The 12,490-nt window shown below is 33.4% G+C and overlaps 2 protein-coding genes across 3 annotated transcripts in view; one reads left to right on the top strand and one right to left on the bottom strand.

The window, feature by feature from the left end:
- LOC110029927 (anthranilate O-methyltransferase 1-like) overlaps positions 1 to 7,889 on the bottom strand; it is a 17,762-nt gene extending 9,873 nt beyond the window's left edge. Inside the window, exons 1-2 of the mRNA XM_020732421.1 lie at positions 7,619 to 7,889; positions 7,024 to 7,425 (exon numbers count right to left, since the gene is read on the bottom strand). Of these exons, the coding sequence (XP_020588080.1) occupies positions 7,024 to 7,425; positions 7,619 to 7,693 (477 nt within the window). The 5' untranslated portion in view covers positions 7,694 to 7,889. The remainder of the gene's footprint in view (positions 1 to 7,023; positions 7,426 to 7,618) is intronic.
- Positions 1 to 12,490, top strand: part of LOC110029925 (mannan endo-1,4-beta-mannosidase 6-like) — a 54,253-nt gene that overhangs the window by 35,307 nt on the left and 6,456 nt on the right. The window lies entirely within an intron of this gene.

The following is a 12,490-nucleotide window of genomic DNA, read 5'->3' as shown; positions in this document are numbered from 1 at the left end:
TCATCTTATGTTAATTTACAGAAATAGAATGTAACAATTGCAAATCACATGATTGAAATTTCACTACAGGAAAAAGCACTAAAATCGATAGAAAAACCAACGATTTTTTAAATGTCAAAAAAATTATTCTAATTATGGACGGTTTTGTGACAGTTTTTATCTTCATTATTTGTGACATCATAACTATAATATATATTCCGTCACTTATCAACGATATTTTGTTTTCCGAATTTTTTTAATTATAAAGTTATAAGGAAATATTAACTGATGGCTGTAGTTCGTCGGTTAACTTCAAACCTACCATATGGCAGGCACTTAATCACACATTTTATTATTAAGCAACTGGAACGACCATCAATACTAGTGTTAATAACTCACACAATAAAAGTCTTATAGGCTGTCAAAACTAATCATATATCCCGCCTGAAATCGCATCTCTCCTGGTGTTGCCCTATTAGCCTCTTATCTTTTCTACATGAAGCCATCACATGTCCCTCTTTGCTTCTTTCAAAACCATCACTCTCATCCTCGAAACCCTCGCGATACATTCAAAATAGGTGCTAGTTAGGAATGCAACAGGGAGAGTGCGGCTTCTAGTGACCTTAAATTCCCATTTTTCTCCTCCTTCCGCTCCTCTGCTACCTAAAACGGCCGAGGAAGGTAAATTTTTATCTTCATTTTTTTTTATTTTTGTTTACTTTGAAGAATGCATTTAGGGTTTAATAACTAATAGGTTTGCCAAATAGTTTCCTATTTCAGGCAGATTACATAAGGGACTGGCTTTAAGCACATGTTTTTTTTTTTTTTGCTTTACTTATGGATGCTCTTACTAGACACTTATATGAGGATGCACCTTGGTGTATGCTTTTCGCCGGTGATATCCTTATTGTGGATAAGACTAAAATAAAGAGTTTAGGAAAAACTTAAATTATGGTGGACGATATTGGAGTCTAAAGTCCTTCGTTTGAGTAGGTCTAGAACTGAGTACTTAAAATATAATTTTAGTAGCAGTAGCTCTAGTGGAAAAGTTATAATTACGGGTGATTAAATCATTAAAATGGCGTGAACGTTCTAGATATCTCTGGTCTCTTATTCAGAGTGATGATGGTATAGAAGAGGGTGTGATTAATTAGTAGATTTCAAGTTGGTTGGTTGAAGTGGAAAAATGCATCCGGTAAAAATTAAAAATTTAATAAGATGGTAGTGAGACTTGCAATGTTCTATGATGCAGAATGTTGACATTTAGATTAATGGGTTGTTGGGTTGAAAGTAGGATTTAGTTTGAATGAGTTTTAATAAATCCTGTAAATTTGGAATTATCAAATCTTGAGGTACGTGCCAAATTTGGAATTGAATATAGTTTGAAAAATAATAATCGTTTGGAAATTGATTCTAAGTTTGACTCGCACATGAAACTCGAGTTGAAACAAACATGTTGAGATACAAACCAAAATTTTGGATCAAATTTATTTGGAATTTGCATATCAACTTTATTTAGAAACTACATCATCTTGGTTCAAAGTTGGATCGTTTAACAATTTAATATATTAGTTCAAGATTATTAAATGGTCGAGTATTGAGTCTTAATTGATTAAGACGTCTCTATCTAATAGTGTATGCATTGTAGCTACATAAACTCGTTCATAGATATAATTATTTCATATTTTGTCTCCAAGTAAAAAGCCAATCGTGAACGCTATATGGATCACTGGCTTTACCATTGTAGAGAAAATGTGAATGAAATATACTTGTGAATAAGTTGATGCAGTCATGGCTACAAACAAGAATAGAGATAAAATATTGATAAATGTTTGTCGATTTTCGATCCTTGACAGCTCTAACAGCTTCAACAGGCTGTTAACATTCTAATTTCGAGCTTGTTATTGTCGATCGAGCTTGCTATTATCGGCTCTAAAAAATCATAACCAAAATTAAGATCAGTCAATTTTCAAGTGATAATTGTTGTTTTGTGTTAAGAAAAAGTAATTCTTATGGTTTATTTAAACTTTTTGACGTCTCTTTCTAATTTGTTTGCAATAGTAGCTATTTCAATCTCATCACTGACACATTTGTTTTGCATTTTGTTTTCAATTGTAAAGCCAATCATAAAACTCAACATTCTCAGCGCTGCATCCCCTTACGCGATTGACTGAATACTTGAAAATATGTTCTTAAAATAAAATATTTCACAAGATGTAAGAGTTTTCACTACATTATCCAGTGCAAAGTCAATTCCCAAAGCTAAAATGGAAACTCTACTCAAAATCTATTTTGTCGGTTCCAAGATGAAAATTCACATCAAAATCTAAATTCTATTACCACAATTCTCATTTTGACAATACAAATTAGATTTTTAAGGTAAATTTTCCTTTTGAAACTGACGACTTAGATTTTGATGTGAATTTTCATTTTAACTGTGGAAGTTTGATTTTGCACTTGAGAATGTAGTGAAAATTCTTACATTTTATGAAATATCTCCTTCTAATAACATATTATTCGTTGTGCAATCAATTGTGTATGAAGTTTGCGGCGATGAGTATGCTTAGTACTATGATTGGCTTTCTATTTGAAAAATAAAGTATGAAATAAATAAATTCATGCAAGGTTTAGTGTAATAATGATGACAAATAATATTAGATTTGAAAATTAGATCTACTACCAGCTAGATTGTTTGATATTTTAGTAATATTAGGTCCGTCGAAAAACATTATTGGTCGAACATTGATTCTCAATTGATTATGATGGTTCCTTCTAATGTTGTATGCCACTGTATGTACACTAGCCTTCACACAGAAATTTTTGTCATATTGTATCTCCGAGTGAAGAGCCAATAAAAAATCTATGCATCCTCATCCTCTTAACTTTTAACTAGACTTTTAAAACATCATATAAAAGTGGTATAGTAAGAGTTGGCTTTACACTTGTAGAGACAATGTGAAAAAATTATACTCATGAAAGAGTTGTTGTAGCTAGAAAGTCCTATAAGATTAGAGGAAAATTTGGATAAATGTTCGTAAATAATTGGTCTTTGTTAGCCCTAAAGTTTTTATTTCAAAGCTATCTACAACATTCTCTCCTTTTAAAATGCATTGCTTATTGTCAGGTTTTATCACCGTTGTTAAAAATCGACCAGTAGATTTACTAAAATAATTAAATACAATATATTCAGCTGAATACATTTTATAATGTGTTCATTATTCTCATGTTTGAAGCTACACATGGATATTCATATATCAAGATCATGGATGTACAACAGACTTCATCTGCATAGAAAATGGGTCACCCAAGAGTTATTGAATGGTGTCGAAGAATTTGTGATGGCTACTTATTAATTATCAGTTTACTTATTTGAGGTTAGGTGTCAGTGTCCATATTTGGAATAAAGAAATTAGGCACTCATAAAACCTGACCAAGTGAAATATGATTTATACCTTCAGGGATTTCAATGAGATTATTAGATTTGAATTTCACATGAGGAGGTTGATCCTATAACATTCAGCTCCGCCCCTTCGACGAGTTATGATCCTCCACCTGAATTTGACTCATGAAGATTTGAAGAAATGATCTTTGATGGAACAAGACATCATTATGCGAGTCAAGTGCATCGGGAAGAGACATAAATTCTGAGGGTCAGAAGTTTTATGATTTATTGAATGCTGCTCAAAAGCAAGAAACTGTTGTTGACAAGCTCATTAAGCGTAAAACAAAATATTCCCTTACTTATTCCAGCGAACAACAATTTGTGAGTGTCTCTAATCACTAAAATTTACGAGTGAGCATGCTTCGAATTTGAGTCGTTGTGTTTATGTGGGTGCTGGAAGAATTTTGGAATTAAAAGTCATGACTACCATAATTTTTGAAAAAATTTGATGCCAACTACATTTAGCTATTTGTTGAGCGAAGTCTTTGATCCATTGATTGAAATGAGTTTATTCTTCATAGAGTTATGTGCATCTCGTTTTAAGCTTGACGGCATACACAAGCTAGAAGCAAACATTTTTGTAAAACTTTGCAAGTTTGTGAGAATATTTCTGCTTAGTTTCTTCAACTCGATGAAGCATCTTCACATACATTTACCCCACAAGACATTAATTGGTGATCTAGTACAGTATCGCTGGATGTATCCATTTGAGAGGTAATTACATTTGGACTAGATAATTAGTCACTCATTTATAAAGAATATTGGTAATTTATACTGAGCTACATTTATTTTTTAGATTTTTGAATAAAATGAAGGGAATTGGGAAGACTAAGCCCATGCATATTTATTGAAGAGACAGTGACACTCTACTCCTACTATGTCACGAAAGAAGAGTCCACTAAAGAGTCGTTGGATTTGGTTCCACTATTGACCCTTTATATTTTCTTGCAGTTAGGTGAAGCATAGGGGAGGTGCACATTATGTTACCTTAATGATCAAAAATTTTGAGCAGTGACACTTTATATTCTTCTCAAATACGACGAATTATAACCCTTTATATGAGTAAAATATTTTTCATTATAATTTTTATTTTTCATTATAATTTTTAAGATTTTTAAGTCATTTATCTGAAAAGTGTCATGATTAACTATTTCAATGATATTTCAATACATGAACAGTTTATTCGTGGATTCAATAAATTTATGATGACACGAGCAAGGAGATTGAGAATAGCTTCTCCTTGTGATTTATAATGCATGTGAGTTAAAGTTGAAATATTCATTCCTCATGAGATATGAGAGACAAATTAAAATATTCATTCCTCATGAGATACGAGACTTTTCATTAACACATGATTTCTTATATATATATATGTATTCATGATTAGAGAATTGAAGTGATAGATCAGGGGTTGATAGATCTTGCTTAGGGTCCTATGCATATTGTGAAATCTGACAATTTTATGATGTAAATGAGTACAGGTTTCATACGAGATTTTGGTCTGAGGAAAAAATATCTTTTAATTTCGGTGTTTGCGTTAAAGCAAACAACAAGTCGGAAAACGAGATAAACTACATGAGATTATGGAAGAAGTTGTTGAATTATCTTATCCAAACTCTATTTGAGGAAGTGTATTCTTATTCAACTGTACTTGGTTCGATTATGTTCCTAATCATGAAATAAAAATAAACCAATTATTCAACAGGTATTCTAACTATTTTATTTTATGGACATGCTGTGGAGATTGGACGAGAACCCTCAACCGCCAATTTACATGAGCGTACACACAGGCAGCGGTCTCACAAGTTCTAGATCGACAACAGATCTCTTGCGACTCAGGTAATTAACGAGCTAAACTAGTTTGATGTTAATACATGCTAGCTCTAACTAAATGTAACTACTTTTGTTTGTAGTAGAGATTCTGACAATTAAAGGAAAGCCTATCCCAGGCGTCGGGAGATATTACAATTTGCAAGCGTGATCCTTTCGAGTACGACCTGAGGAAGGAGACTACTGGAGGGAAGAAGGGTCGACTCTATGGGCTTAGGTCACAGAGGTTTGCCTACGTTGCTCACCCCTCCACCAATGCATTTGCAACTTCTACCTCTATCACTCAAATGAGGAGATCTCTAGGCGTGTTGCGACATTCTTTGTCAACATGGAGGCCAAGCTGAAGGCTGAGCTGTATTCTTTCTGGCAGCAGAGAAGAGTGTGACAAGGCAACAAAAACATTGGAGGAAGTGACAGAGGACAATGAGGATGAGGTTGACGAGATAGAAGAACATGATTATGATGAACATTTTTTTTAATGTTTATATATACTTGGACATATATTTTTTTTGTGAACAGTGATGTGCATATTTTAAAGTAAATGTATTTTATTTATTTCATTATTTGATTAGATATTTTATTATTTGAAAGCTATGTTATTTCATTAAACACTTGAAATTGTATATTAAATGTTGTGATAGTTGGCGTTGTAATGTAAATACGAAATAAATAATTTATTTATTTTTCCTTGGACTACAGATTTCTGATGGCTTACCTTCTGTTTTGCGACTGTTATAAATTTATACGTAGGCAAAACCGACGTCTAGCGATGAATATTTTTACCAACGCGACACATAACTGATGACTCAAGGTGTGTTACATAAAAACAACGACGCGCGACATTGCTCTGATAGTTCACCCGTTGGTTATAAAAAATGATGCATAAATGATGCCTAATCTGCGGTTTTTACTTGCATCACGGATGGATGTGATACTTTTCCGACAGTTAACTTGCCGGTTATAAAAAATAACACGTAAACAATGCATGAACCGTCGCTAAACTGTCTGTAACATTAAAAACGACGGTTTTTATCACAACAGATGGATTGTGATTGTCAGAAAAAACATTTTTCCTTAGTGTTTTATATATAATGTATAAGATCACAATATGATGCTTTAGGTGTAAATACATAACACAGATAAATGCAAAGTTGTGCGATAAATTTTAGGGATTGAACTGAAGTGAAAGAGCAATATTTGTAAAACAGAAAAGTGATATAATATTAAGTTGTTTAGAGATTTCGATTATTTTTGCAATAAATATTAATGAGAAACTATTATGAAAGTGCTGTTGGGATCATTTATTATTATTGTTTTTAATTTTTGTTATATTTTTACATGAAGTTTAACATATTTGATATGTTATTTAATTATTTTTAAAATACTTAAAATAACTTTTAAATGTTTTGAGTGTTTTTAAAAATAAGTTAATTTATTTTTTAAAACAAAATATAAAAAGAAAAAAAATGAACTAAATAAATATATTTAAAAAATAAAAAAGAGAAGAAAAGTAAGTTTGTAACATGACCCCAAAGAAGCCCTAAAACTTCATTTTATTTTTGAATACTGCAGACCTAAAAAACCAATCTGGTTTCTAAAACCAAGCTGAGACAGACATATAAACAATTTGATGTATTCCATATATATCTTCTTACCAATTCTAAATATATTGCACTTGTCATGTATTATTTGTTTTTGGCATCTCCATTGAACTGAAAGCTTACATTAGCCAAATGAAATCCAATCGATATATGAAGAAGATATAGACAAACCTGAGATAGCCACATGAGGCTATAGGAAGAGTGGAAAAGGTGGATACTCTTTGAAGGAAATAACCTGCCATAAAACGAACCTGGCGATCCAACAACATAGAATGGCACATACGCATCCCCTTTCTCTTCTCTAATTTTCTTCTGATGCTGCACTGACAATTGGAACATATTGTTGAAGTCATTGCTAGGAAGATCATTAAGAAAAAATTGGATCTCAGGCTTTTGCTGGCTCAAGCTACAGCAATGCTCATCCACAGCATTGGTGATCTGAGAGAGCACAAGTAATGTGTTGGGACCAGAGGAGCATCCTAAGTCGGCCGCAACAAGCTTTTCTGGGAGACTTTTACATATTTCTCTTACGGCTTCTTCCATTAATGGTTTTGTCATAATCACTGCCTTCTCCTAACAATCACTTGAAAGTAAGTTGATGAAAATATAATCATTCGCACAAATTAAACAGCACTTTCAATTATCAAACAACTCAATAACTGATCAGCTTATGATGAAACATTTAACATTCATAATAGAACTATTATAAAGACAAAAAATTAAGTATATGAAATATAGTAGCAGATAAATCAAAGGGCATATATACTGGAACCCTGGAGTTTTTAGCGTAGCTGTTCTCTCCGTCACCTCCCATCATTGGAAAAACCTGCTCAACATTCATGGCTATAAACTCCTTTTGATAAAACTCGCCTGCACAATCTGCACGGTTATGTTAAAAACGATACATAGTTATCCGTCTACTCATATGTTTGAAATTAGTTCATATATATTTTGTGTGATGGCTTGCTGAAGATTAAGTGAAGTCGAAAAGAAAAGAAAAAGATGCGAGAAATTGAAAACCGTACCTGCTGCTACTTAGAGTTCCCTTCAACAGTACAGAATTTATAGCATATAATTTAAAAAATATATTTTAATTTAAGTTTCTGATATATTTAAATGATTAATTAAATTTGAAAATTTTTAAAGCTCGAAATATAAAATGGCCAAATTTTGAGTGCAGGCTGCATCATTAAATGCTTGTTTATATTCAATAAATAGCCCCTACAAAACGAAGCAGGCAACTCTTTACTAGTTTAAAGTTATAATTAAGCTTGCTTAAAATTATTTATGACTGGAACAAAAAAATGGTTTTAAATAAATCTAGAAAGTATTTTTTATCTTATAAACCTGATTAAAAATTTAACAAATTTAAATAGTATAAAACCCAGGCTCATGAATAAGTCGATTAAACAATCCACCGACAATTTAGTGAGCTTTTAAGGCTTGTGTTCGACGCATTGCTTTGAGCTCTTTCTTTATTTTTTTTTTATTTGAAGTTGAGAGCAGAATATCAAGGACAAGGGCAACATCAAAATGAGTGATAGTCGGCTAGATGTAGGGCCGCGGTATTTAAGTTTTGGGTTATCCACCACCCAAAAGAGCTTTTTTGGGATTTTGGGATGTGACAAGTAGTATCAGAGCAGATTACTGTCTGCCAGGTGTGCGGACTCTCCATGTGCCAGTGGGACGCTCGGTGGAGCCGATCCGCCGATCCGTGACGAGGGCATCAGTGACGAGGGCATCACGTGTTTGAGTGGAAGAGAATGTCACGGACCAAAATCTTCATTTGCACTACAAGATCGTAAAAATATTACGACAGGACTCCGACAGGACTCCTAACGTAGAGCTATGTTCGGAGTCCACTCATATGCGGACACGTGACTTCAAGAAAATGCACGCGTTTTCCTGTGATCCGACTCAATAACACAAGAGAATATTCCTACTGTGTTATTCATTATTATGCAGGTGTTATTGTGTTATTATAACATCAGGAATATTCCCAAAACACATTAACGCATGAATACTACCACGATAACACCTGAATAATGTGGAATAATACGGGAAATATATTCCTCTGAGCTAAAACAATCTATTTTTTTTTATTTTTTTATCAACTTCATGTGTCGGCATATGAGCAGACTCCGAATGTCACGGACCAAAATCTTCATTTGCACTACAAGATAGTAAAAATATTATGACAGGATTCCTAACGTAGAGCTATGTTCGTAGTCCACTCATATGTAGACACGTGACTTCAAGAAAATGCACGCGTTTTCCTGTGATATGACTCAATAACACAAGAGAATATTCTTACTGTGTTATTTCTTATTATGCAGGTGTTATTGTGTTATTATAACATCAGAAATATTCCCAAAACACAATAACGCATGAATACCACCACGATAACACCTGAATAATGCGGAATAACACAGGAAGTATATTCCTCTGAGCTAAAACGATCTATTTTTTTATTTTTTTATCAACTCATGTGTCGGAATATGAGCAGACTCCGAACATAGCTCTATATTAAATTTTGATTGCATGCCATGTCCATCCATATTTTGACCTCGCCTTTTTGACAACACTAAAGCACTAAAATATATTAGTATTTTAATTTATGCATGTGAAAAGTCAGCTGATGAAGTGGTGTGTCCACTTCGAATAATAATATAATATAATAATACAATAATCAAATAACTGTTCTTTTATGAAAAATACATGAAAAAACTTTACTAAGTCTAATTCAATAACAATTATTATATAAAAAAATGGATATGAATTGGCGTCAGCTTGACATTAAATTATCCTTTATTTTGCGCTTACGTTTCGCTAATTCTACTCAAATAATTTGACAAACACCATATAAATTATGATCTGATTGGGACAGCTACAGACAGTTGTGAAAGTATTTTTAGAAAAGGCTGCTATTAGGAAAAAAAATCAGTGCTTACCGTGCTGAAATTGCTTTTCAAAAAAAAGATTGTCATGCCTTTATATACATATTAGTTGTAAGAATAATTCAAGTAAAAGGAAAAAAAAAAACAAAATTTCAATATTTAAAACAAGTTAAGAAGTCCATTATTACACAGCATCAAGTGTGATACATACATCACTTAGCACATGATATGATAATAAAAATTATAATCACAATAAGTAGTGTTATTAGAACATTATTCTTCATGTCTAAATGATCAAATCTTTGAAGAATGTTTTTTTTTATTGGAGTTTCTCTCTAGACATGATCTTAATCTAAAGTTCCTCACCATCATCAACCAACCTAAAAATTTTGCAGTCGTCAAGTGTTCGCATTTTATTTCTAGGAAACCTATAGAATCTCCTTTGATAGCTAGCTAGCTTCTCCTATTGACGTATACTCAAGACATTGCATGCCATGGTTGCAGCACATAACTCTAGAATCATCTGAAATACTTGAACTCATATTTCATGCGGATGCAAAGTTTAACACTTCATTGAAAAATTGGAGTATATATGTGATAGAAAGAGTACATATATATGGATGCATGGCCTATTGGATGACTTGGAAGTTGATCGGAAATCTTTGATGACACTATGTGACAGCTAGACTTTAATATTATTGGTCATAATTCCATTTCATCATGCTCATACCAAGCACATTGATGTGAGGTACCACTTTGTTTGAGATTTAATTGATGATGACAATGTTCTATTGGAAAAAGTAGATACAAAAGAAAATCCTACAAACATGCTCACGAAGGTACAATCAGTCCATAAGTTCAAATAATGCAGGAGTTGGGTGAAAAACTGAGCTCAAGATTGATTGCTCCAGTTTGGTATTTTGAAGAACTAGGCGAGGCTTAATCCCATTAGGAGAGGGCGTAAGTAGGTAACCATCTTGATGCAGCTGAATTGGAGTTTATTGCTCGTTTGATCATCTCTTACTTATCTGGAAGTAAGAGATGAGTTGGAGATTGTAATATTTATAACATTTTTTAATTAGGGATAATTTTATCTTTTAGTTTTATTTCCCTAATTAGGGCTGTGAATTTAGCTTAAAGATTGTAAATCGTTTGAAGATTGATTCAAAGTTTGGAAAATATACAAGTGGAGCAGCGAGTGACATTTTGCATGTTTTTTATTTTCAGGTACAAGAAATAGAGTTTTGAATAAAAATGAACGAGAATGGAGCAAACCGTGGTCAATGGAGCAAAGAAGCAAAAAGTGAATTGGATCTTAGGCGTCAACTTATGGCGCCTAAGTGTCAGACCCCGTACATGAAAAGAGAGAGCCCGGCTTCATGGCTTAAGTATCTGGTGCTTAGGCGTTGGGCAGTTATTTCAAGCTTCTAGATGGCTGGCGCCTAGGCACCAGAATCAATTTTTCTTAAAATTCAATGAATTTGGACGAATTTTGAAGGGGCATCTGAAGTGACTCTTAGGGATTTTGAGGATTATATTAAATGAGGCTTGGTGTCTCTTTAAAGATGAGAAAGAGAATAAGAAAGGAGGGGGGAGTGTGTGAGAGTGAATTTGTGGGTGGTGTGTGCATGTGTGTGTAAGGGAGGAAGTGTCTTTTGGAGTCTTGGTGACCTTTGGGACTTTAGAGAGAAGCATAAGGAATTGTTATTTGTTGTACAAGGAGGGTGTGAATCTTCTGTAAAGATAAGTTTTGTACTATTTTTGTATTTGCTTTGAATTATTGCAATATAGTTGTATGATTTCAATGTCATTTGCAATAAGGAATCCATGTGTTTTCTCCATGCTTAGTGAGTAGTTTTGGTTGCTCTTTCCTCTTGTGATGAAGTAGTGGCATGTGTAGAAATAAAATATGACATTTTGCATGTTTTTTATTTTCAGGTACAAGACATAGAGTTTTGAATAAAAATGAGCGAGAATGGAGCAAACTGTGGTCATTAGAGCAAGGAAGCAAAAAGTGAATTGGCTCCTAGGCGTCAACTTATGGCGCCTAAGTGTCAGACCCCGTACATGAAAACAGAGAGCCCGACTTCATGGCTTAAGTATCTGGTGCTTAGGCGTTGGGCAGTTATTTCAAGCTTCTAGATGGCTGGCGCCTAGGCACCAGAATCAATTTTTCTTAAAATTCAATGAATTTGGACGAATTTTGAAGGGGCATCTGAAGTGACTCTTAGAGATTTTGAGGATTATATTAAATGAGTCTTGGTGTCTCTTTAAAGATGAGAAAGAGAGTAAGAAAGGAGGGGAGAGTGAGTGAGAGTGAATTTGTGGGTGGTGTGTGCATGTGTGTGTAAGGGAGGAAGTGTCTTTTGGAGTCTTGGTGACCTTTGGGACTTTAGAGGGAAGCATAAAGGATTATTATTTGCTGTACAAGGAGGGTGTGAATCTTCTGTAAAGATAAGTTTTGTACTATTTTTGTATTTGCTTTGAGTTATTGCAATATAGTTGTATGATTTCAATGTCATTTGCAATGAAGAATCCATGTGTTTTCTCCATGCTTAGTGAGTAGTTTTGGTTGCTCTTTCCTCTTGTGATGAAGTAGTGGCATGTGTAGAAAAATTTGTTCTATGATAAAATAATTTTAATTTCTATGTGATGAGTAACATCTTTGTTGCTTCATTGACATAATGTATTGGCCATAGGTTATGTTAAAATCTGCTGTAAATTAAGACTAAGACTCGAAA

The sequence above is a fragment of the Phalaenopsis equestris genome, unplaced genomic scaffold (genome assembly GCF_001263595.1).
Source record: "Phalaenopsis equestris unplaced genomic scaffold, ASM126359v1 Scaffold000610, whole genome shotgun sequence".
Lineage (NCBI taxonomy): Eukaryota > Viridiplantae > Streptophyta > Magnoliopsida > Asparagales > Orchidaceae > Phalaenopsis > Phalaenopsis equestris.
This window is presented reverse-complemented; position numbering and strand designations above follow the sequence as displayed.